This window comes from Olea europaea, chromosome 14 (assembly GCF_002742605.1).
Source record: "Olea europaea var. sylvestris chromosome 14, O_europaea_v1, whole genome shotgun sequence".
NCBI lineage: Eukaryota > Viridiplantae > Streptophyta > Magnoliopsida > Lamiales > Oleaceae > Olea > Olea europaea.
The window spans coordinates 14356744-14384377 of NC_036250.1; the positions used below are offsets into that span (position 1 = coordinate 14356744).

General features: G+C 38.9%; 1 protein-coding gene and 2 long non-coding RNA genes across 3 annotated transcripts; 2 read left to right on the forward strand and 1 right to left on the reverse strand.

The window, feature by feature from the left end:
• The first annotated feature begins 158 nt into the window (after nucleotides 1–158).
• LOC111409255 lies at nucleotides 159–3148 on the forward strand. Its single transcript, XR_002705477.1, has 3 exons — nucleotides 159–169; nucleotides 529–604; nucleotides 2711–3148. It is a non-coding gene; the product is annotated as an uncharacterized LOC111409255 (long non-coding RNA).
• Nucleotides 3149–5315: 2167 nt separating this feature from the next.
• On the forward strand, nucleotides 5316–7844 carry LOC111409254. Its single transcript, XM_023039272.1, has 2 exons — nucleotides 5316–5539; nucleotides 5646–7844. The coding sequence occupies exons 1-2, from the start codon at nucleotides 5341–5343 to the stop codon at nucleotides 5915–5917; spliced, it is 471 nt and encodes a 156-aa protein (XP_022895040.1). The 5' UTR covers nucleotides 5316–5340; the 3' UTR covers nucleotides 5918–7844.
• A 10218-nt stretch (nucleotides 7845–18062) lies between these two features.
• Nucleotides 18063–18767, reverse strand: LOC111409666. The gene is made up of 3 exons (XR_002705510.1): nucleotides 18734–18767; nucleotides 18307–18345; nucleotides 18063–18134 (listed from the first exon to the last, which is right to left on the reverse strand). It is a non-coding gene; the product is annotated as an uncharacterized LOC111409666 (long non-coding RNA).
• Between the last annotated feature and the right edge of the window lie 8867 nt (nucleotides 18768–27634).

Sequence of the window (27634 nt, forward strand, 5' to 3'; positions counted from 1 at the left end):
AGCAATCTAATGGTCCTAATCAAATGGGCTAGAGCCCGACTCTTCGGGTCCGATCTAATCGAACCGCTTCATTTTCAGTTGCAAAGCAGCCAGAAACAAATCATTGAACTGGCTTCAGAATTCTACCAAATATTTCTTCTTTTGAACTCTATCAAATTCAAGTTTCGAGGTAAGGGCGTAATGTTTATGTTATTTAAACTGATGTTCTTATTGAAAATACTTGCGGATGATAGAGACAGTAACTTCATTTCGGAGTAATTAATCAATGACTTTACTGAATTTTTTCGGACTTTTTGAAGTTCCATTCTTTGTGAAATGTAAATTTTCTTTAAATTCATTGAGGTGGAATTTCAATTGGAAAATATTATATTCAAATTTGATTTCCATAAATTCCTATTCTGAAGGTTATTATAATTATTTATTACTTCGCCAGAAAAATGGGAAAAGGATAATTGATTCAAGATTTGCAATTTTCTTGGCCAGTATTGATTTCTTTGATTTTCAACTAACTAGTGTAATGTGGAGTAGATGGGGGCCGTCAATTCGGAGCTGGAAGAATTATTCCAGGAGAAAAAGCGAGTTAGAAATCCCTTTGTCCCTATAGGTAACTTTGCTTCCTTTAAATTGCCATTGATGTAAATTGCATTAACTTAAAATTATACGCTTGCACACCGTTCTTANAGAATTGTAGATTAGGTGATATTGGTGACATAAATTGTTGAGATTTGATATAATCTTTTAGGTGAATTTTGAAGTATCATTCTTATAATGCCTTGAGTACTTGATGCTATCCTTGCTAGAGTTTTTCGATCATTTTCCTGGTCACAAATATTTAAGTTCCACAAGGATTCGTGACTTCACATTCTTGGTTCAAGACTCAATATGTATGCCCAAATTTGTAGTAATAACTACGTAATTAAAGGCGTGTAGATTTGTTTTGTATCAAGAAGCAGTGGCCTCTAAAACATTTTAATTTTTAAATTGCTCTCTGAAAAATGTACATGATTTTGAATTTGGGATTTCTACTGCTACTTCGTCAGATACCGAGTCATTGTTGCTTCTTTAGGTATCAATTTAATGTCAAGAAAGTTGCTTCCTGTGTACGTCCTAGCCCTCAATTTCACAAATTTTCGGAAGACCTGAAGTATCTTTAGTAATATCATGGATAAATTTTGAAATTTTATTGAGATATTGTCTTATAATTCTCATTTTGCAAATAATTTGTAATCTAGTCCACGTCATCTAGATCCAATAGACAGCACAAACTTGATTGGTTTCTCCAATTTTTAAATTCTCTTTCTGATAGTTAAATTTAGATGTGGCTGTGTAGTGGTGGCATCATGGTTCATATGATTCAAGGTACAGGATGTGTCATTCTTCTCAGCTAAACTTTACTGAATCTTGATATACACTTTTGAAAGAAACTTTAAGAGATGGTGAAAGAAACTTTACATTGAGTATGACGTTCTTTTATTGCAATATTGAAATTTCGAAGATTATCTCTGTTGGATACTAATTACATGGATTTTAGACAAAATATGATCATTCACTATGAAAGAAGGAAGTATCTCCCAGTTGGACTCTCCTTTTCACTTTCTATAAAGATCCAGAAGACTCTGTCGGCCGTATCTACTTCTAGAATTTACACATTGATTTGCTATGTGACATGTTTATGGAGAAGCCAATTCTATTGAAATTTGATGGGTTTGCCCTCCTCTGCCCTGAACTTACTGAGTTTTCCCTTCCTGAGCACCTATGTGAAAGAGAGAGCGTGTGTGTGATTAGTTGTATATATTGTGCGTTAGCAGAAACCAAAAAAAAAAATTGTTTATGCTTTCATATAATTTTTTTTTTTGTAATGATTACCATGTTGTGTGATTTTTTTTTATTCTCGTCTTTTTTTTTATATATATATATATATATATATAATAATTATGTGTGAATTTTTTAATGTGTGTGTTTGTTGTGGTAATAATTGAGTGATTTGATTGAAGCGTTATATAAAGTCGGGTAACCATGGTCACACTAAGTATAAAGTACAGTGACCATGATGGATCAAAATCAATTTAGATGGCCTTGGTGACACTAAGCATAAAGTACAGTGGCCATGGGTGTATTACATTTCGTTTTTGAGCAGAAGAGTCATTTGCATCTAGTGGTTGATCAATTACATGTTAATCAATATTTGACTGACGATCAAAAGATATATGGGTAGAACTTATAATGGGGTCTCGTAAACTATGTAATTTTTGCTAGGTCCTGGCCAAGACGAACTCCTACCTCTGTCATCTATTCCAAAGGTTTACTAATTATTTCACTATTGGCGTGTCTCTTCTTATATGTTGTCCGGAGAGAGGACTCAATGTTGTCAATGTTTGAGGTTTCTTGATTTGAGTGGACAACCGTATCTGTATGTCGTATATTTGGATCTAGTGAAAACTGAGCTATTGAGGACGTAGTAATGATCTTATTTGAAGGTCGTGAATTAAGAATGTGTTTTAATTTCATTGCTTTAGTTTTTTTCGTCATATGATTATTTTGAATGATTAATGAATATTGTAAGTCATATGATTATTTTGAATGATTAATGAATATTGTAAATTGCATGCAACAATGATACAAATGTATAATGATGTGTAATTCATATAATTTCTTTCTTTATTCTTGAGGTTTATTATTTATTTAAAATAGATTTTCTAATTGGCAATAGCCATGCTCACTCAAATTCTTGACGTGGCGGGGATGGGAAGTATAGAACTGGCCCCGACCTCCCCAGTGCTATTCCTACATGCTCCCGCGATGTGTCTTTAACATAAGCTTTTACCTATGTTGCTTAGCGGACTGTTTGGAGCATATAGGTCTGTGGCTCTTATTATTGTAATGCTTATATTTAGTAGTCATTCGTTAGTCGCAGGCTAATTTGGCACTATGAAGGAACAGTTATTCATAGGATCCTGGTCCATATAACCAAAATTTGGGCAAATGAACTTGTGTTTTTCAAGGATCTGTTTCTGCTAGAAGGAATTACAGTCTCAATTTTAAGTTTCTACCAGTTCATGCCATCAGTCATATGCTAGTAATGATTTTTGTTGTTTGATATCAAAAATTTATTTAATTTTTCACTTATCATATATTTGAGGGCCTTGTATTACAGGTGCACTTGTGACTGCGGGAGTTCTCACAGCTGGTCTGATTAGTTTCAGACAGGGAAATTCTAACTTGGGTCAGAAACTAATGAGAGCTCGTGTGGTTGCTCAAGGTGCTACTGTGGCTCTAATGCTTGGAACAGCTTATTACTATGGGGAGAAATTTTGAAGTTCTCTTCTTATGAAGAATAAATTCCTTTATGGCTTCTTTATTTATTTATTTTTTTCTTTATCCTTTTAGGCAAAGGAAGGTTTTTGTACGCTACTTATACGCTCTATATACTTTTACGATTTTGATGTTGGATACGCGTTCTGCCTATCAAGTTGGAATGTCCAGTAACCAATATTCAGTTATAAAACATAAAGGAAAATTCCGTTTATAAGAAAAAGTAGATTGGTCGATTTGTATGATGTTTTATACCCTGATTCATTTTCAATGGTTGGTTCTCTTGATATTGTTGATTTCTGATACAAGTTGATAGATGATAGTCATTATTTTATTTAAAATTTTAATAGAGTATAGCTCATGATCGAGGTACAATCCTCACTACATACTCAAAATGAGCTTGAGAATTCTCTTCGAATTCACTCTCTTAAAATATACCTTGGCTTCAAACGTGTTAGTTGCATTAAAAGATCAACTTTTTTTACTCACCGATATGACTTTTTGATCGACTAAGAGAATTATTATCCAGACGCATCGTTTGTGCTGGTAGCCTAGAAAAGGTAGGTCATCTGCAACATTGTTTTGTCGTAAAATATTCATTCATTCATTCATTTTTGCTGAAAATTCCTATAGCCTTGTTATGAGGACCGCTGTCTCTACCCCCTTGTAGCACTTTCTGTAAGACTTTAGGACCCACCGTGTATCCCTCCACACTCTCATCTGCTACCTGGACGGCACATCGCTTTCTCAAGACACCACTGCTTACACTATTGTAGGTATTTGTGATTCTATCTATGACCGTGAGATTGTTTATATGTATTTTTCTGTTTCCGTCAGCTTCATTTGGCGGGGCTTTCCATAGTGCCGGAGAGAGAAACGATTAAGTAAAAAAGAGGGTTATTTTTCACATTCAAGCAAAAAAGGGAACGCTGGTAATTTGTCTTTCTTCTTTTAATGTTTTCCCTTTATATTAGATCTCATTTTTCAATTTTTTTTATTTTAATACTTTTCTTGAGTACATGAAGCTAAAGGTGTACGGGAGCATGATTTTTGAAATTTATTAAAGGCTTTTTCATTTGGGTTTCCGAAGGTTGAGATTTTTCGATTTGTATAAATTGGCAGTCAATTTAGTGTTTATGTATCTGTAATCTTTTCTTCTAGACCCACCCTGTTCTATTAACAATTTGCATCATTTTTTTTTTCTATTGAAAATATTCTGTTAATTTTTTTGACTGTTCTCAATTTTATTGGCTTGCAATTCTGGGGAATTGGTCATTGTTATGCTATCTGTTTATTTGGTCTCTTGCACCAATTGACGCTGAATCTTGTTCCTAATGAAAGGGTATTGCTTCTTCATTGAGGTGGAATCGAATAAATTTTACTCTATTGCCTGTGGCGTAATCTGGAACTTTGTTAACTTCTCATTATATTGCGGTATATTAGGCACTCTCATTAATCTGGTCAGCTTCACGTTCCGATTATTCAGTATAGCAAATCGCTTTGACCGTCTTGAAGGCTGCAAAACTTTATGAGAACGTATATATGAAGGAAAAAAGTTGGAGATGTCTGTGCTTCCTTTGAAGAACTTTTAACTGTTGTGGATATTAATCCTGCAGGAATTACACTTTGTGACTTGTAAATTTCAAGAATATAGGTAGAAGATAACAAATGGCATCTGTTTTAAATCAGGAGAATCTGAAGGATTGTGACATCCGACACAGTAGATAGGCTTTAAAAAAGTTCACTACACCATTTTACGTTCTTGTTCCTCTGCATTGTATGAAATAGATGGCTTTGGCAATCAGTTGTGTTCTTATGAAAGTAGTCAATCTTGGGAACTGTACCTTCTTGTGAAATACTTGTGTTCATTGTGGGAAGCTGAGACACATGGGTGGCCGAAAGATCAGCAGTTGCTAAGCTAATTTATTGACCAGGAATGAGACGTGCCCAAGCCATGATGCTGTTTCTGCCAGTGGCACAAATGAGGATAGTGCTGGTAGCGTGAGACCATGGTCTTCTGTTATCTCAATGTCAATAACTTCTGCTGAACAAACTTTTGAATCAGCACCTGCTGAGAACATGTATCATCAAAAAGTTGAGAAATTTCTACACAATCATCAGACAGAATCACTTCAGCACGACCTATGTCGGCGAAGAGTGATATCAGCTTGGAGAATGGATTACCTCTCAGCAATGATAATTGCACAATGGATGTTGGGAAAAACAGGTGAATCATCTGAACGCTGTTGAAGATGGCTTCAATGTGATCATGCATGTTAAACAAAACAAGACTGAATCTTCATGCTCTGACTCATCGTCTGGTATCCTTCCAGTTAATCACAGCCAGTGGGAGACCTTAGAAAGAGCCAGCTCATTCAATAACCACAGTGGTTCTGGGAGCAGTTCTCACTCTACAGGGTTTCACCATAGAATGAAAGAGCCTGTGACGGCCAGTTCAGAATCAGGTATATCTACTGAAATTGATCATAAGGCTATTATCAAGGAAAGAGACAGGAATAGCGTGAAGGCACCTTTGATGATTAAGAGTCGGATCTCATTTTGTAGTGTGAAAGCAAATTGTTGCAATATCATAGAGATAAATTAATTATTTAGTTTCCTATTTTAATTCATATTTTAGGAAACATGATTAGAGTGTGATTTAATTAACTTTTATGATAAATACTCCAATATCCGATCCACATAATCAGGAGAATGGAAATATGTCAAGGCCAGATGAAGAGAATTCTCATAAGTGGGGTTCTGCATTGAGGACACCTAGGGATGGTGCAAGAGAAGTTGATGAAGAGACTGATACTTACAGATGTGTCTTAGGATGCATCTTGTCCTATGAAGAACAACATGATGTAACCGTTGGTGAAAGTTTAATTTGCTATGGCAATTCAAAAAACTTCAACTGCTCAACTGAAATGGAAGAACATATAAGATCATCTGGTGAAAATGATAACCGTGTCCCTTTTTGTTCCAAGAAGGTAATGATAAATCCTAAAATGTCAGGGGGAAGTGAAAATATGTTGTCTAGCAATGATGAATCAGTCAAAATGGATCCTAGAATGACCGAAAAAAGTTAATGATTGCTTTCTGTTGTATGACTCAACTGAGTTGACAAAAACTACAAAAGTTTTTGCCAGGGATCATAATTCCTCTTTTGTTGGATTTATACTGAATGAAGATATCAACACAAATGAGTTAGATAATGGCGAGCAGTCTGTTGTAGAAACTGTATCTTCTCATCATGTTATACACGTCGTAGCAAGAGCTGGGGTTCCTTGGGGTAGACCTATGATCCCATTGAAGTTTGAAGGTGGATTAGGTTGGAAGGGTTCTGCTGCAACCAGTGCTCTCTATCCTGCTTCTTTTTCGAAGAGTTTTGATAAGAAACCATATTCTAGCAATTTCACGGAATTGACCTCAATGTCGCTGCTATAGAAGATACTTCAGAGATTGGATTTCAAATGGAGCATGAGCATATTCAAGATTCTTGTTCAGGAGTTGGTTTCAGAAGAGCAGAGAGGCTTGACATTATTCTCAATTGCCTTTGTGATGATGTTGATGAGTCCCCTCAATCTTCTCTTCCAGCTGAATTGAGAAATTTCTATTTGGCAGATTTGGACTTAAATGCTAATACATCAGCCAGAGACACATGCAATGATGTTGACTAGCAAGGCCAAGTTGGCCAACCATTGGAAAACAGAGCATCATTTTCTATGAATTTCATAGAACACGATTTTAATTTTACTAAATCCACTTACTTGCCAAATTTGAGTTCTGTGAATATTTTTACTCATGCTCATGCCCATTCACACTTGATGGCTGCACCAAATGTCCTAAAACAAATTGAGGAGACGAAGAGAGTTTCTCCACTGCAACCAAAGTTACCATACCCCTTACATATATTACCACATCACAATTACCTTTCTCATGCTCCATTGTACATTGGCCCTATGAAGCCCTTTATGTTCAATATGCACTACCCTGGCACCATACCGTGTGTGAGAGATCCTCAGTTGCTGAAGCCTGAAACAGTTCTCACCTCTCTTGGGATCCCACGTCTAGTGGAGGTTGCTCATGGACAGAACTGTGTTGACGTTACAAGTTCTAGACACAAAATTGTTGTAGAAAGTGAGGACAGCTCATCAACAAGCGTAAGCAAGAGGGATAACGCTGGGGAATTTACATTGCCTGCCAAAAATTCATATGATCAATCTGACAATCAAGAAGCGTGGTACGCAAAGCTGATGAAAAGGAAAGAACCAGAGGGGGATGGGACTATTACCATGTAGGCCATAGGCAGGTGACTTGAAGCAGTGACTCTAGATGCTTCCCTAATCTAACTGGTAGATCACATTTAGGATGTCCCTGCTAGAGTATACTTAAAGCTTCTACTATAATTTACTAATCAAATATGTGCATTGATTCAGTCTTCTACTCTCCTTGAGGAGGTGACATGAACTCTGAATTTCCCCAAATGTTTTGTACCATGGGCTCCAACAAGTAGTCTTTTCTTACTGTTCTCTTTATCTGCCTGTTTATGGATCAAGTTATTAGATTACTTGATAGTTGTATGTCGTTATTATTCAGTGCATACAATTACATTGTTGATAGGCTCCAATAAGAAATAAGAGGCAATCTGTTATTACTTTCAGTTAGTAGTTTTTTTATCAGTGGGGGAAAGGGTAGTGAGTCAGTCAGGATTTGTCTATAAATGTGATGGCGGAGGGGATTTAGGGATTCATTCCAAGCAAGTAGTGGGAATAGTGTGGAGAGCCAGGCCTCTCAAATGCCTATTTCATTTTATGTTCTTTATCATTTCAGTACAATAAACATTTATGTAATGTTTTACAATTATCTATCAACCTTAAGCACGTACTTCGCTGTATCCTAAAATGTCTTTTCAAATAGCATTTCTATCAAGGGTAATCCCTACCATATGTTCGTTTTGAGGTCTACGGTACGGTAAGAAGTACTTGAAATAGTTCCTTTTAAGTCTGCAGGTTTCAGAAAGTTATTTTGCAGTACCTTGGATGATAGAATTAGATTAATGCAGCGGGAGCACGCAAGTTAGTAAAGGCGAGAAAGTTTGGTGTCTCTGTTTTACACTTTTGACTTCCAATTTTCTGCCAAACTTTTTAGTCCATAGAATTTGGGCCCATTTAACATGGCTTTTGATTTCTGTTAAAGAGGGTTATGAGGAAGTTATTTTAATTTTTGTCTGAAAACTAATTTTCAAAAGCTTCTTATTTCGAAAGTGTTTTTAAAAGAAATCACATTGAACTAAATTTCTTTAAAAGCTCTTTTAATTAGAAGTACTTTCATAAAATTACTTAAAGGGATTCAAAAGTAGCTTTTAGATCTCAAAAACTTCTTTTGGGTTCTTAGAAGTCATGCCAAATGGGCTTGAATTATCCTTTGGGTTTAGATATGAAACAATATGCCAAGATTTACAATTTCTTGTTAAACTTTCGAATGGGGTTTGTAGTGCTTCTTTTCATGTTGTGCATTACTCATTTTATCATCTTTGTTTTGCAGTTTCGATCCCCTTTTTTGTCTTCATTTTTTTTTTTGGCTAGAACTACCTTGTGATTATTCAGTATGTATTTACCGTCTGTTCTTATGTATTTTGCAACAGTTGATTGTATAGAATCATGAATATCTACAAAATACAAAAGACATGTTTTACATGTTTGTTAGATTATACTCAATGTTGATACTTTACTAGCTAAATAAAGTATGTCTGAATCTCCATGGTCATGCTACTATTGGCATGAGTTGTCTACAGGAAAATTATAGGAGCAAATTAAGGAGGCAAATTCCTACATTATGTGGCCAACAGATCAATCAAGAGGCAAAATTATCATTAGATTATAGCAAGATATATGTATACCAAAATAGGATGAATATTCATTGTGTTTATATACCGTTGTCACTGTAAAGAAATACAAGAAAATAAAATATGATTTTCTTCTCCAAAATAAAATGGTATGAGAGCAGCTGTTACTTTACCCTCTATAACCTTGAAACTAGAACCCAGTAATGCAGAGACAAGAATTTTTCACCATGGTTGATGCAGACCTACATTTGGAAGAATCTTCTGCAACTACTATTCTGTCCGAACTCACTGAAAACCCAACTCAGATTGCCAACATGTCCAATCCACCAATCAGAATTAAGCTGGATGGGACCAATTACGCCCCGTGGTCTCAAAGTGGTGGAAATGTGCATAGCTGGCAAAGATAAATTGGGGTATATCAATGATGATCTTCCCCAAACTCCATCGATCTACCCAACTTTTCGGAAATGGTGCACCGACAACGGCATAGTGAAGGGTTGGTTGATCAATTCCATGGATCCATCATTGATTGGAAACTTCATTAGATTTCCAACGGCAAAAATAATGTGGGACACCATTGCAACAACCTACTTCGATGGGAGTGATGCCTCCCAAGTATATGACCTCCGTCACCGAGTAATACACTTAAAACAACCTGGTGACTCACTGGAAAAATACTACAACAACTTGCAGGGACTATGGAGAGAAATTGACTTTCGAAGGCCGAATCCAGTGCAGTGCTAGACTGATATTCAGAAATATAACAGCGTGTTATAAGAAGATTGTGTATATACCTTCCTGGATGGCCTAGATGATAAGCTAGATGGTGCTCGAAGAGATATTTTGCAAATGAAACTTTTCCCTACCGTGGAGCAAGCATATGCCCATGTCCAACGCGAGGTGGTATGGCAAGCAGTAATGACAAAGGCCACAAGTGAGGAACCACCGGGTGCTGTGATGGCATCCAACAGCTTGAAGATTAGAGCGCCTACACCAAAGGTCATGGAAAGATGAATTCCACTTCTATATTGAAGACTGCATTCGACAGGGAGAAATGCTCTTATTGTGGAGGATCTAAACACACTCGGGAGACATGTTTCAAGCTCAATGGCTATCCCGAATGGTGTCATGAATTACAGGCAAAGAAAAAAACGTGATAATGGTATGGGTGCTTTGGTGGGCCAAGCTTCACTTGTTGCAAATGACTCGACTCTCTCTCTCTAATTCCAGCTGAAGCCCATAATTTCACTACACAGGAAAGCTACAATGATGCCACCACAGGTACCATTCTGCTTGGGTCCAACATGGAGGATGCTTATACCGAGTGGATACTTGACTCGGGGGCTTCTGACCATATGACTTATAATAAAAGGGATTTTTCCTAATGGTTTACACCCTGAAGAATGAGCATTGCGAATGCTAATGGAAAAGTTTGCTCGGTAATCGGGGCGGGTACTGTGGTATTGTAATGGGACCTATCTCTATATAACACATTACTTGTCCCTTCCCTTTCTCATAAATTATTTTTTGTGAGCCAGATTACCAAGGAATCAAAATGTGTTTGATTATTTATCTTGATGTTTGTTTTCTTCAGGATATTCTCACCCAGAAGATCATTGGGCGTGGTATTGAGAATGTGGGACTCTACTATATAGAGAATTTGAAGGTGGGACGTGCATGTCAGATTTCCCATCAGAATAAATCGAAGGAGGAGCAAATTTGGCTTTGGCACTGTCGATTAGGTCATCCTTCATTCAGTTATTTAAAGCATGTATTTCCTAGTTTATTTTCGGATGTATCAAGTTCGGAATTTAGATGCGAGACATGCATTCTAGCTAAAATCCATCGAACTAATTATCCTTTGAGTTTAAATAAAAGTACGATTCCTTTTACACTGATTCATTCTGATGTGTGGGGCCCGTCCCCGAAACCTACTATGCTTGGCTATCAGTGGTTTGTAATATTTGTCAATGACTGCACTAGAATAACGTGGTTGTATTTGTTAAGACATAAAGATGAAGTAGTTGATACATTTCGATCCTTTTATGAGACGATCTGGAACCAATACTGTGCCAAAGCCAAGGTTCTTTGCTCCGATAATGGCGGCGAATATGTGAATACTCAGTTCCATGATTTTTTGCGCCACCATGGAATTATTCATGAGACGTCATGTCCCCAGACCCCGCAATGAAACGGGCCTGTCGAGCGGAAAAATCGCCACATCCTTGAGACCGCACGAGCCCTTCTTCTTGGAGCTAATATGCCCAGCCATTATTGGGCAGATGCAGTCACTACGACTGTTCATGTTATTAATCGAATGCCATCAAAAGTCCTTAAAATGCAGACTCCTCTCCAAGCACTATCCACTTTCGTCACCTTGCCTTCCGTCTTGATGATTCCACCACGTATCTTTGGATGTGTTGCTTTTGTTCACTTCCACAAGGATCAACGCACTAAAATCGATCCTCATGCAGTTCGGTGTCTTGGGCTACAACGTACATCAAAAAGGGTATAGATGCTACGATCTCATTCATCGACGTACATATGTGTCAATGGATGTTACATTTCTAGAATCTAAGACTCTCTTTACGTCCAAAGCATCCAATTCTCCTCTTTCAAGGGAAGAATCATGAGAAACGTGATGAAAAGGTAAACTGGCTGCGATTTGATTGGCCAGGGTTTAATGACCCAGATATATCTCCACTAATGGAAATTGAAGGCACTACAGAGACAGAGACGACCCCTCCCGTAGATCCCCCTCACTCCTCAACACCCAATGACACTTTTCCTGAGAATATCACTGAGGTAAACTCTCCTAGCTCTCCAATTACACCTCAAATTTCTAATACCATAAATATCCTTGCTCCAGTTAGCCATAAGTTACCTTTTAGGCATAATTGTGGTAAGCCACCAAATCGATACTCTCTTGAGGTGGAAGAACAACGGTCGAAATGTTCTATCGCCAATTATGTATCCACTGATAAGCATCTTAAACTAATAAAGAGTTTTGCTGACAATCTTTCGTCTCATCACATTCCTACCGGAGTTGAAGAAGCGTTAAGGGATCACAAATGGGTCCAAGCTATGAAGGAAGGGATAGAGGCCCTACCAAAAAAAGAGACATGGGTACTAGTTTCAATACTTGAAGGAAAGAAGACGATGGGATGCAAATGGGTCTTCTCCATCAAATATAATGCAGATGGGTCCGTTGTACGATACAAGGCAAAATTAGTGGCTAAAGGTTATACCCAAACATATGGAGTTGATTATCAAGAAACCTTCTCACCAATTGCTAAACTTGACACAGTTAGAGTCCTATTATCTCTTGCGCAAATCTTGATTGGCCATTACATCAACTAGATGTGAAGAATGCGTTCCTTCATGGTGACTTTGAAGAAGAAATTTACATGGACATTCCTCCATTCATATGACAAGTTCTGAAGCAAATGTCGTATGCAAATTGCAGAAAACTCTGTATGGTTTGAAACAATCTCCTCGAGCTTGGTTCGGGAAACTGAGTTTGGCAATGAAGAAATATGGCTTTCAATAGAGTAACTCTGATCACGCTATTTCTAAAACGCAGACAGGGTAAAATTACAGCACTAATTGTCTATGTTGACAATATGATCATTACGAGAGATGATGCAGACGAGATTGCAAGACTTCAAAATTAGTTAGCATCAGAGTTTGAAGTGAAGAACTTAGGAGGGCTCTAGTACTTCTTGGGAATTGAAATTGCTAGATCTAATCGTGGGATATTCCTTTCTGAGCGAAAATATGTACTAGCTAGTTGAAGTTGGGCTACTAGATTGCAAGCCAGCTGATGTACCAATAATCCAGAATCACCGACTTGGAGAATATCTGGACCAAGTTCCAACAAACAAAGATAGCTATCAGAGACTGGTTAGTAAACTGATTTATTTGTCACATACTCGACCTGACATTGCCTATGTAGTAAGCGTGGTGAGCCAATACATGCATTGCCCGAGTGAAGATCATATGAATGCTGTATTGCAAATTCTCCGATACTTGAAGTCGTCCCCTGGAAGAGGACTTCTATTTTCAAAAAATGATCATCTAAATGTTGAATGCTAGATAGATGCAGACTCGTCAGGAAACATATTAGATAGGAAATCTACTTCAGGCTATTTCACATTTGTTGGTTGGAACCTAGTTACCTGGAGGAGTAAGAAACAAAAAGTAGTGGCGTTATCAAGTGCAGAAGCAGGATTTCGAGGAGTGACGAAAGGACTTTGCGAGCTTCTTTGGCTTAAGAAACTTTTAACTGAGATTGGGTTTGCTCCTAAGTGCGAGATGAATCTATTTTATGACAATAAGGCGGAGATTGACATTACACATAACCCAGTCCAGCATGATCGGACCAAACATGTAGAAGTTGATTGGCATTTTATCAAGCAGAATCTGGAAGCTAAGACAATTCGCCTTCCTTTGTGAAGTCCGAAGACTAGTTAGCAGATATACTAACAAAGGCTATATGTAGTAGGAGTTTTCACAACTCACATGGAAAGTTGGGCATGATAGACATCTACGCACCAACTTGAGGCGGAGTGTTTGCATGAGTTGTCTACAGGAAAATTACAGGAGCAAATTAAGGAGGTAAATTCCTACATTATGGGGCCAATAGATCAATCAAGAGGCAAAATTATCTTTAAATTAACAAGATATATGAGTACCAAAATAGGAGGAATATTCATTGTGTTTATATACCGTTGTCACTGTAAAGAAAATCAAGAAAATAAAATCTGATTTTCTTCTCCAAAATAACAACTACTATGGGCACCACGAAGTTGTCTATGTAGAACTTTTTTAAGTTACCCTTACTTATCTTGGACCATCATTTTGAAGTCACTTTTTTATTTTTTTTTCCTGTAATTTGAGCTCTGCATTAAAGAATGAATGGTTCCTGGGGCTAATTTTTCTTTGACAAATCAAATGCACTAAGATCCTGCTTTTTCTGATCTGCAAGAAAAGTAAGCCTTTTTATTTTTTCTTCTGAAGTTTCTCACTTTTAGCTTGATTTCTTGCATTGAAACATGCAGGAGATTTTTCTAATGCAGAATTTTCTGGAATAGTCTTAGATCGCTTTTAGGTTCTGGCAGAAACAGAAATCCAAAAGTAAGATGTCGTTTTCCAGTTTTCAGTTTATTCCATGTTTCTTGAGAATTATACGTTTTCAAGGATCAAAGTGCCAGAAAAAATTATAAGTCGTTTATGATCTACTTTTATCACTTGGATACACAATACTGTTAGTTTATCCACCCCTAATTTATATATTTATAATCTAAACACTTCGTAACCAATTTTCTAGACATTGATGCTTTGAACTACTTGTCAGTGCATTTTAACAGAAGTTTGTACAAGGAAGGGCGTAGTAGTAGATTAACGTTAATTAATTGTTGTTGCATTATAAGTAAACAACTTAAGCTCCATAAATCTTTCCTCTCAACCTAAGAATAAGTTAATGATTTCCAGTTTGATTATATTCAGTCTGTCCGAAGATTAAAAACAATTAGAAAGGCAAACTCTTAATGATATTTCAGTAGAAATTTCAACAATCTAGGTTAATATGATTTTTTGCATTGGCCTCACCGCAACATTTCTATCTTTAAACCCACAAAAATTAACAATTTCCCCACCCCTGGCATTTGTAACATTTTCCACTACTTAGTTCATAACGACTCGGCCTCTATACCCAAATAATTAACTTACATACTGTCCAGAGTCTAGTGCATTTTATCCCTCAATGATTTTTATCGTATCTTTAGAATTTAAGAGAGACTTAAATTAAATTCTGGTACCAATTGAGTTGTAACGGTCTGACCTCTACACTTTAGCCGTTAACATACGTAGTGTCCACTCTTGAAGAACCTAAACTTATCTAGGAGAACCTTCTTACCAAACACATCTTTTATCATTAAACACAATCTCTTATATCTTTGAACGTTGAAACCCTTTATGATTATTGGCAATGCAGTCAGTGACACAGCTAACAAGAGTTGGTGATTGCTCCGTTATATTTTTATATTTCTTGTAGAAGTTTTGAAAGTATAATATATACATAATGCACGTATGTTTTCCTCCAAAAATGATTTTGGTTCCTTATCTTGAAATTTCTGACTCCACCACTCAATGCATACATTAACATAAGATTTAAAGAGGTTATTCATCTACAAGTAAAGGATTTCTATACTGCTTAGCTTGCTTGCACATATTTGTTTCAACATTTTTGATTGATTTTATCTTAACTGAAAAGTAAACCATTAAGAGGGACGAGTTCATAGATCTACTTTATTTTCGACATTTTTATTCCATGTGAATAGTTTACACTAATACTTTATGGGAAAAGGTTGAACCCTAATCTTAAGGGTCTCCACCGCCCCGTCCCTCCCCTGGAGTATCGTGAGGGAGGTAAATTACAGGATGTGCTCCAGCAGGCCAGGGAATAAGAACTTGCCCGTACACTGGTATCCACAAAGAATCCAATTTCATATCTCAAGAATCAAATCATCACATTGTGACTGCCAGCAAGATTGAGACTACCTCACTCTTGTCATTTGTACAACTGAATTATACCTCGAGGGGTTTTATGGGCGACATATAGTACAAGCTCCAAGTGACCCCTAAACCTGGCAATGTCAGAGCCAATACATAAATAAAATTATTTATATCTTAATCTTAATTATTTGTTTAAGAATAATTCAAAATTTTATACGCGACAGAGTGTTGAATTCGGCAATAATGAATTCTCTCTCCCCTCCTTGTCGATGGAAATACTGTTTATGTCTGTAAAAAATTTGAATTTTCCTTATCTTATTTCAATAATTTAACCTTCCAATTTGTAATAATTTATATGTTAATCATGATCATGTGTACTTTATAATCTACTTTCATCTTGGACGGACCCAGACCTTTAGTATTGTGGGAGTCAAATTTTAAAAATAATTTTTTTAATAAACAACATAATATCAATGAAAATAAGTTTATATGTATTTTGACACTTTGAAAACGTCGTATAATTACATCATTATTAATATTATTCAATAAATTTTACTACTTGTATAGTTTTGTTTATCATTTCATTGGCAAATGCTGAGCTAACATTGAATAAATTAAATTGAATATATAGATTAAATGAATTGAAATAAAATTCAAGTTTAGTTCAGGAAATAAATGAAATTCAAATTTAAAGCAAATATAATTCGAAAGTAATTCAAATTGTATTTAATCCGTAACGACCCTAAAAATTTTACGTCATATTTCATGTAAGACTTCCAAATGAAACGATATAAATTATATTGAAAAATTTATCGTACAAAAATATTAATTAATTGAATTTTTTAAAATAAAAAACGAGTTAGACGTCTTTTTTGAGGCGTACGTTCGATACATATTTAATTATTTTCGATATCCGTTTGGACCATTCGATATGAAAAAGATGTAGTTTTCGAAACAAACTTTTACATGACATAGACGATTTGTGGATTCAGATAGCATATGATCGCAAACGAATTTTTAAAGTTAGGATATTATCGAAATTCTCAAAATACTAGTTTCAAACGCCCTACTTTAACATGTCATAACTTTTGCTATAGTTGACCACTTCGCATGTCATTAATGGGTGAAAAACTAGATCATGAGTACTTCGAAATGGTTTTAAGGATGTAATATTTTGATTTCATTTGGCATCCCGACGAATGCATCAAAGTAGATTGTACAAAAAAAAAGGGCAAAATTTTGTGGGGTCATTTGATCAAACATGACCCCATGTGGGTCCGCCCCAGACTTTCATTATATTGCTATTTGAAGTTAAACAATCCCTTGATACAAAAAAGTACAATCTTACAACAATGGTGCTAGGGGTACATCACCATGTATAAGGGTGTACATAATGGATACCCGGTGCCTCGTCATTGGCGAGGCGCTTGCCACGCTCAAGGGCCCACAGGCGCGTCGCCAATAATGAGGCGCTTGGTGTCCACAATGGACACCCTTAGGTATATGGTGACGTACCTTTAGCATTATTCATCTTACAATATTAAAAATCTTGACACGCGTCCTCTCTGTTATTGAGTCTATCACATGCAATTCTGACAAGGGTTCAACTAAGATGGGTTAGCTCTCTGTCAACTTCCATCCACAGCATCAACAACTTTGTGGTAATTGAGTTGAGGGACCCTTTTAATTTACCCATTCAACTTTTAATTTTCAAAGTTGTATCTTTTCAAACTAATGGCTGATGTTCAGGGGCGGATCCAGCCCGAACTTTCAGTTAGGGCGGACTTTGACTTTGACTTTGACCTTGACCATTGACCGTGAACAATCAACGATCGTAATAGCCCCGTCTGGCCGGTGTCCGATCGTTTATTAAATTTTGATTAAATAAAATTAAAAATTATTCAATATACATGTAAATGCACTAAAACGTAAAAATTATATTTTATATGATTTTATATGTAAATGCACTAAAACCATCGACAATCAGCGATCGTAATTAAATCTATTGTTTCATTATGAATTCCTCAGATAACGTGCCATCAAAATTAGCATCACCAGGAACACATGTTATACCAACTAGCAGGTTCTATTTGTTGTTCATCTCATAAACAATAGGGACCCGTTGAAACTTTCATTAAGGACAATCAATTTATCATATCCAATCCACCTTAATTTGCTGTAAGCCATAGATGCAACACAAAATTATCATTAGTTTTGTTCTCATTCTCCTACTACGCAGCCAGTAACAACTACCACTAAAATGACTGGCTAAAAAATGTATTGCAGTAAATTCAAATGCTAATGTTTGCAACCATTGAAGCACATGCATTCATACAAGGGTTCAGTGGAAAAAATTACAGAAGTGGAAAAATCATCAATTCACCTCACCTGCCAATATTTTGACACACAACGGTCAATGCAACTGTTTTCACCCATGTTTAACTCAGATTCCTTGTACCTGAATACGCATGGAGTAAAACCCCTTTAAGCACCCAAATTGAATACAAAAACCTTTATTCAAATGGAGCAAGTGTTCTAAACTGCTCCAAATTGCAAGATTTATAGAAGTCAGTACTTCAATTTCATGCTTAAAATGAGTAATTTCAGTAAATGAGGTTTAGAACGCATACTTGTTCTCAATGCACTTGTTGAAACACGTGTGCGTAAGCCTAGATTAAAATAAATCCATCATCAAATAAATTCTGCAGGAAAAGGTGCACAAAATTGCAGGCATCAATAATGTAACCAAGATATAGTTGTCGTCAACAAGTGCCAAGCATTCTAAGTTTTCATCTTTCATCAAGTTAAGCTCACAAGTCAGAAAGTTTTAATTGGTCCATTAACAAGCAACATCCTTGTTAAAATAAGCCGGGAAGAAATTCTTAACATAACTTTCAATTTAGCTCAGAAAAGACATAATTCCAGTGTGTCTAAATACCAAGTTGATTCAAGCTCTGCATTAACATTAAACCGCCAAAAAAATAAAATATTTTCACCAGAAAGATGGAACATTAATGTTAATAAGAATTATATGCAAGGGCAAAAGGCAGGGTTCACCTACTTGTTGAACAAAACCACACTGTATTCCATCCCTTTCTCTGCCATCCCAAATATCTACTCAAAAGTAAATTAAATTATCCAAAATCATGAAAGCCATCATCTAAATAGACTCAATCACAGTCACGTACTCACGATTTGGGGGAAATTGAAATTATAATGGACCAAGACAATGGGCAATTGAATTGGGCCTATGATTTTTTAACAAAAAGAGGCCCATTTGTGAAGAAAATCAGCCCAACAAGACAACAATTTAAAAAAAAGGGGCCAGCCCAGGAGCCATTTCTTTTTTCTCCAGATTTCCTCCTACCGGCTCTCCTCCGTCTAAATCCTGCAACGCCTGCAACTCAGCCACCAGCGCCTCGCGGTCTGAAGATTCTGGCGGAGCCAGCTAGGGCGGCTGCCCTAGCTCGCCACTAGCTGGATCCGCCCCTGCTGGTGTTTGTCATCTTTATTGCCATCTTCCAAGAAGCTTAACGTCTAAGGTATTTCTTTGACTTTGAGTCAACTAAAGTTTTATTTGAAGAAAATTTGTTAGAATTTAGATTTGTAGTGAATCACGATCTTATTTTAAAATAATTGACCAAATTAGTGCCTTAGGGGCATATCTTCAATTCAGCAATTGTTACAATTTTTCGAAATCGCCCACTGTCAAATACATCCTTGGGCATTAAACCCATTATCAAATACGGCCTTGTGTAGTAAGTGGTTGTTTGGTAGGAATTTGGATAATTGATTTTTTTGATTGTTAGAGATAAAGTGCGTCCTACATGTGAGAGAAAAATTTAAAAATAACGACTGAAATAATGAAATAACGATCAAAAAATTGATTTTAATTGACTTTTAAGCCATACCAAACAATCTCTAAATTGAATTTATTAGTGAATCTAGAAGGATCAAACAAGCTACATATAATTGTTGGCCTGAATAAAAAAAATGATTATTAATTTGTATTTGGCTTAACAAGATCAATACCCTTTTTAAATATAAAAAAGAAAAAGAAAAGCCCCACTCTAAAAATCATCCAGTAATATTATTATTATAATTATTATGTCAATGCTTTGGATATATATTGTAAAGGAAAAGAATATCAAAGTACATGAAGAACTATTCACGTACAATAACTTTTCGACAGAGATTATTATTCTCCGAGTCAATTCGTTTTACAGTTGGAACCATTTTTTTGAAAATAATATACTTATACCGAAAAATTAATTTCATAACTTCTAATTTAGCCTGTTTGATTTTCATTATAAGTTTCTTAAATTATGAGTTGATAGAATTGAACGATAAATAAGTAAATAATAGCATGATTAAAATTAAAAATTGACTTTCACCATTAAATTTTGATGAAAATTTATTGATAACTTACTTGATAAAGTAAGCATTAATGAAGACTGTAACTAATTATTATATGCCAAACACTTCAACAAAAATTGTAACTCTTTTAGTGCCCGTTTGCTCCCCATTATTCTCTCATGTAATGAGAATTTAATTTCGAAATAGTAATTTTTTGAAGAATGTGTGATTAAAAATGAAGGAAAATTTTTGAATTTATGCGTAATAAAAAATACTGCTGAATGAAACTTAAATTATTAGGGATAACCTGTGGTGCAAATTTAGAGTTTATACAATTGTTGACCTTAAAGGAATGATGTATTTTCCTTGAAAAGGAACTCCATCCAATTAACTTGAAACAAATACATTTATAAACTTTTTCTTAATTTCCATGAATGAATCTATACCACTTCATTCTCCCTATTCCTAAACCCTTTTAATCAATTCCATTTAAAATTCAACCCCTCATCCACCCCCGCACACTGTGATCAATTCCACACCTACTCTCCCAATATGCCCCCAACATTTATATATGAACACGTGGAAAGATCGTTTATTAATATTATTTTATGAAAGATTGTGTGATTGAAAATATGAAAGAGAAAAATGAAATTTAATGTAAAGGGGACAAGTGAGGGCGTGGTATCTCGATTCACAAATCATTCAAGTTTTACAGATAATTTGAATGTAGAGTAAGTTGGCTGATTCGTTCAACAGCTTTAGTGCCGTGACATGAGCAATTCGTGGTCTAATTGATCATGATTTGAGTAAACAATCCTTCAACTTGTGCATATAAGATCATTCACATATAGTATTTCCATCATCTAATCGAGCCCTCTTCTCTCTGTATGACTGCATAGAACACGTAGAGATTTATACATACAAGATTCAAGAATGTATAGGAGATATACAAGCGTAGAAGCGACCCTCACTCCCACGGTCCCACCAAAAACACAATCGTGTCTGTTTCTCCAAGATAACAACTTACAAACGTATGTTCTCTTACGCCAACTAGTGAGTACCCTCAATGACATCCCCACTGACTACTACTTTTCTCCACCTCTCTCTCCTTATTTCTTCATTGTCGTTTTCTTTAATCCTACTCTCTCTCTACCCACTTTTTTTTTTCAACCATAATTTCTTTTGCTATCTGTTGACCCCAAAAAGTGTTGCCAACAGATGCCGGTCCCATCCGCGCACATGTGGACGAATGTCCAACACGCTAAGACAAGTGGACGGTCCAAAACGAGCGGTTCAAAGGGCGTGGGAGTAGCCCAACGACGCGGGACGGTGACGTTCGGAATCCGGCGGGTTGTTCGTGATCCGATTGTATAATAATTATCAACCGGTGTTCGTAATTGTATATGTAAATGTGTATAAACTCAATTTGTGTATTGCAAGTAAATGAGAGAGAGAGTTGAGTAAAGTGTAGTTCCTTGTGTTGATTCTTCCATTAACTTTTTGATGTTACACAAGGAAAGTATTTATAGTGGTACATGTGAAATGAGAGTCCTTGGATGAGGTGGCACGTGGCCTCATCTTTTTGATTTAAACATCTTATCAGGCATGAGGTTTGACTTGCCAGCTTGCGGTGCATTTATTGCTTGTGTAGAGCCCCATACTAGTGACAAGACTTGATCTTTATGCTTATGACAAATGTTTCATCAATCATTCGAATAAAATCTTTATGCAAACGATCTCTTTGGAGAAGTGAACATGGAGGACACTCCCTTGTGGTTCGGAAGCTCCTGCATCAGCTTTGGGGCTTCGGTCATTTCACACAATACTTTCGCTTGAGGGCTTCAGCTATCTTCAACTAGTTTCAGCATCATGGCTTTGGTTCATGGGCCTCGGCATGTGGACCTCGGGTATGTTCACAGGCCTCCATAAAAAGGCGCCTCGGTTAGTGGACTTCGGCTTGAACGGCTTCGGCCATTGTCCACCTCGGTAATATATGCCACCTCGGCTGGAGTGCCACGTGGTTCGGCCTGAGTGGGTCATTGGCCCAGGTGGATTGGCCAAGTATGACAACACGCAACAATAGTTCCCCAAGTCCAAATATGGTCATTCATGTAATACGTGGACTTTAATGAAGTAAAAATTGAAAGAATTTTTGAACCCCAAATAATAGTCCAAGTGTAGATATTTATATCAGAGTTGGAATTAGAAATGTGTTGCCGTGGGAGAACGATGAAGAGACCGAGGCTGTGTTGATGTTGAAGACGAAACTAAGCTGGTTGTAAAGTCGAACCTGACTTGTTGGCTGAATGTTGAAGTTGAAGCCGAGGTGGTTAGGAAATCGAACCTGGGAGGCTTGGTGGCTGAATGTTGAAGAAGAAACCGAGGTGGTTGGAAAACCGAACCTGCGAGACTTGTTGGCTGAATGTTGAAGTTGAAGCCGAGGTGGTTGGGAAACCGAACCTGTGAGGCTAGGTGGCTGAATGTTGAAGAAGAAGTCGAGGTGGTTGGAAAACCGAACCTGCGATACTTGTTGGCTGAATGTTGAAGAAGAAGCCGAGGTGGTTGGAAAATCGAACTTGCGAGGCTTGGTGGTTGAATGTTGAAGAAGAAGCCGAGGTTCAATGGTAATGATTGTGCCTTGATAGCTGTGCCAATGATTTGATGTTTTGTGCTTGTTTTCGAGGAAAAGTGGCTGAACTGTTACGACTTCTAAGGTGCCTGCTGCCGTCAAATTAAAAACACAATTATGATGGCAGTTGGAGCTTCTAGAAGCAGACGCGTTGGATGGGGTGCGTGGGAGGCATGCTTGAATCTGAGGCGTAGGTTTGAAAAATTGTTTGAATTCAACGCCTCGGATTTGATCTACAATGAAGGGCTCATATAGACTGAGATTCGATCTGACGGCTGGGGTTCGTCCTGGACCTCTATAAAAGGTGAGAAAATTCTATTTTTCAGGATTTTTGAACACTTGCAATCTGATTCTTTCTCAAATTCTTGAACTTTCCGGCGTCGATGCTGCCCGTTCTTTAATTTTCCGACCTATATCCGTTTGCGTAGTTCTTCCCTTAGGTATTATTCGTAGAAAAGCCCTTTTTGTTGTGTTAATATTGTGAAATGGAGTCCACCTCAGGTAGGGAGTTGGTGATTGTAGCATCGTTAGATTAGGGGGTCAGTCAAAGAGGGGATGCCGAGGCTGATAGGTACGCCATGACTGAGGAGCCAGTAGATTATACCGAAGAGTGGGGGGCATCTAGGGTGCCTTCAAGTATAACGTGGAAGAGGTTGGGGGAGATTAGGGAGAGATACAGTGTCCCCCGTACTATAGAAATGTTAGTTCCCGAGACGAACGAGCTGACCTACTATCCGAGGCCCGGTTGTGTGGCAGTCAGTGAATACCTATTTAAGGTAGGTATGTGTCTTCCTTTGCACCCCTTCTTTAGGGTGGTGCTAAGGAATTTCATGTTGTCGTCGACCCAGGTTCTGCCAAATGGGTGGAGCCAGCTCGTCGGCTCGTACTTCCTGTGGAAGGAGGTGTTACTTGGGGAGGACATGCCTCTCCATGTATTCATGACCCTTTTCCAGCCTCGGGTTATAGGGAAGGAGTCCAGGGGGTGGTATTACCTTACACCTTGGGGGGCTCACGTACCCTTTGTGGTGGAACTGCCTTCTTCCATCAAGGGATGGAAGGAGTCCTGGTTTTGGGTGCGAGGTAAGTGGCAGGCAATGGAGGGGGACAAGGCCCTTTCTTGCACAGTGCCGACCCAGTACTACGAAGCTCATGAGTCACCCAGTCCCTGTTTGTACTTCTGAACTGAATACTTGAACTTTTCTAACTGTTGGGGCTTCCATTGTAGATAGTAGTACGAGGTTCGAGCTCAGCAAGGAAGAGTTCGAGGTGATAGAGGACATCTACAAGAGGCCTCTGAAGCTCCGCCACTTTGACCACCTGATCGACAGGAGTCGCTACTTCCTGGATTTTGGACTGATGGCTTCCAGAGGTACGAAGCTTCCACAGTTGTAAATTTTCTTGTTCTTTTGTTTTGATACTGATGTCCTGACGTGCTATGCAGATAAATTCAAGAGGAGGGAGTACCCAGCTCCGGACATGGCTTCTATTCTGAAGGCCACATCCACTGTCAAGATGAGGCCCCTGAAGCCAGGGTCTAGTGGAGCCAAGAAGGTTTGAGGCAGGGTGGAACGCCTTTCCAAGGACTGCACTCCAAAGGCTTTCAAAGAGGGGACTCCTCAGAGGCAGGAGAAGCCAAAGAAGCCTCAGGGGAAAGAGAAAGTCCCTGAGGAGGCGAAGAGAAGGAAGCTGGTGCACGTCACCAGCTCGTCAAGGAAATTTGGGACATCAGTGTCCCACGAGGCTAAATCAACTGGCGAGCCAAAGCTGCTCGCATCCGCCTCCAAAGGCATTAAGATAGAAATGGTTAGAGAGACCGAGGCTGAGGAGGCCAGAGAAGAGGCTGCGAGGAGAGCCGCCGAGGCTGCTGAGGAGGAGACAGCGGAACAGAAGCCTCTTCGAAAGAAGGGCAAGTCTCCAAGCTTCCTAGCTAGTAGGGAGGAGACCTTGGCCCCAGCTTGGTGGAGGCTCTGCCCCAGGTGATCCGGAGCGCTACTGAGAGCTTCTACCTGTTCTGGACTGATAGGTGGCAGCTGCATGCCTCGTCCTGTGACGCGACTGACCTGATGAGGGCCTTGGTGAGCCAAAGTGTCAGAACCTTTGGCCTCACACTTGAATGCAGGGAGGCCCTGAGTGATTTTCAGACAAGGACCCAGTCTTCGGAGGAGAAGACAGCCTCCCTTGCAGAGGATTTGAAGGCAGCTAAGGCTGAGGCGAAAGAAGCCAGGGCCCAGAAAGTTGAAGAACTGGCCACACTTGAGTTTGCCTTGGCTCAAATTGAGGCCTTGAGAAAGGAAGTGTACAAGTCACAGGTGGCTTCCCTGACAAAGAAGGTGGAGGTCTCCAATGAGCACCAGAAAGTGATCGCCGAGGCCCTGGAGAAGGCAAATGCCCACTTGGCGTCATCCCAAGAGGCTTACCAGTTCTTGGAGGGCCAAATCAAGTGGTATGTGGATGATGCCTCCCACACAAGAGAGGAGGCCCAACAGGCTAGGGAGGAGGCGGTGCAGGAGTATGTCGCCAACTTCCATAATACAGAGGAGTATAAGAGCTTCAATGCTTACTAGAGAAACTTTGCCTATGCTGAGGTGATGGAGCGGGCAGAGGAACTGTATCCCAATTTGGATCTGACTCAACTCAGGTCTGGATTTGTAGACGAGGTACCTCAGACTCCTGCTGAGGAGGTGTAGGGTGATGAAGTAGCTGAGGTAGAGGAGATAAATGCCGATGCTCAAGCTGCCAAAGCCCCAAGTGCTGAGGCACCTCCGCCATCTACCCAGGCTTAGATTAGTTTTCTTTTCAAATGTAATGGCCTGAGGCCCACTTTTGTAATCCTTATTGAAGATCAATATAATGCCTTTTTCATCCATTGTTGTTTCTTTATCCAAGTGTATGCTCCTCATTAAGAAAATGAACTTGAAGTTGATAGAAGCATTAACTAAATAACTTTAACTTGATACCTTAACTCCAATCACTTAAAACAACTGGGTTGAATGACTGTATGAGTCTCGAACTTAAACAAATGAACTTTACTTAAGCATAATAACTGTATGGGCCTCGAACTTAAGCGAGCCTCGAATTTAAGCAAATGAAATTTATTTAAGCATCTGTATGGGCCTTGGACTTAAGCGAATGAACTTTATTTAAGCATAACTGTATGGGCCTCGGAATGCACGTGAGGTGGCTTCTCCCCTTGTCGTTCAGCCTAACCAAAGGGAGGCATGTGCTAGCGCCTCAGTTTTCAAGCGAGGTGGCCCAGAGGTGGGACGCGAGCCTCTCCTTTGAGGTGACGATGCATCCCAGACATGGTGAATGGTGCAGCCATATTGAGGCTTCTTCCCTTGGCCTTCAGCCTGGCCAAAGGAAGGCATGTGCTAGCGCCTCGAAGTTCAAGCAAGGTGGCCCAGAGGTGGGACGCGAGCCTCTCCTCCGAGGTGACACGCATCCCAAACATGGTGGATGGTGCAGCCATGTTGAGGCTTCTCCCCTTGACGTTCAGCCTGGCCAAAGGGATGCATGTGCTAGCGCCTCGGAGTTCAAGCAAGATGGCCTATAGGTGGGACGCGAGCCTCTCCTCCGAGGTGACGACGCATCCCAGACATGGTGGATTGTACAGCCATGTTGAGGCTTCTTCCCTTGGCGTTCAGCCTGGCCAAAGGGAGGCATGTGCTAGCACCTCAGAGTTCAAGCGAGGTGGCCCAAAGGTGGGACGCGAGCCTCTCCTTTGAGGTGACAACGTATCGCAGACATGGTGGATGGTACAGTCATGTTGAGGCTACTCCCCTTGGCGTTCAGCCTGGCCAAAGGGCCAAAGGGAGGCATGTGCTAGCGCTTCAGAGTTCAAGCGAGGTGGCTCTGAGGTGGGACGCGAGCCTCTTCTCCGAGGTGACGAGATAGTACAACACATTAATTTAATCACTGAATTTTATTAAACCATAGAAATGTTACAAAGGCTGGGAAAGGTCATCCAGCAAGATAGTACATTTATTGGTAATAGATTCTGAGGTGTCAATGTTCCATGGACGGGGTTGTGTCTTGCCATTCATGTCTTCAATCTAGCAAGTCCTAGGTCGAACCTCTTCTCTGATTTGGTATGGACCTTCCCAGTTCGGGCCTGGGGAACTGGAACCGGGCTCTTTTGAGGACAGGAAGACCTTCCTGAGTGCAAGGTTGTTGATTCGGAATGACCTCTTCTTAACTTTCGAGTTGAAGTACCTTGTCATCTTTCTCTGATATGTGCCGAGCTTGAATTGGGAGTCATCTCTTCTTTCCTCGATGAAGTCAAGGTCGCACCTCTGAAGCTTATCGTTGGTTATCTCACTGAAGTGTAGACGTCTTGGAGATGGAAGTCTGACCTCCACGGGGCTTATCGCCTCAGTTCCATATGCCATGAGGAAGGGCGTCTCCCCTGTTGGGGTCCTGGTGGTGGTTCGGATCGCCCAACGGACTTGGGGCAGCTCATCAACCCAGACCCCTTTTGATACATCAAGCTTCATTTTCATGACGTGCTTGATTGTCTTGTTCATAGCCTTAACTTGGCCATTTGCTTGTGGGTGGTGAGGTGTGGAGAAGTGCTTCTTTATGTCGAGCTCTTCGCATAATTCTCTAACCTTCTTGTTGTCAAACTGTCTGCCATTGTTTGAGACAATTGAGTAGGGAATTCCGAACCGGCAAATAATATTTTTCCATAAGAACTTGGAGGTGTTGGCTTCAGTGATTTTTGCCAGAGGTTCAGCTTCGACCCACTTTGTGAAGTAATCAATGGTCACAATTGCAAAACTTGCACCTCCTCTACCTTTAGGTAGGGGACCTATGAGGTCTACACCCCATTTTGAGAAAGGCCAGGGGCTAGAGACGGTGGTCAAATCCTGTGATGTTTGTCTTTGCACAGGAGAGAAGGACTGGCATTTATCACATTTTCGTACAACTCGAGGGCGTCCCGCTTTAGGGTAGGCCAGTAGTACCCTTGCCTCAAT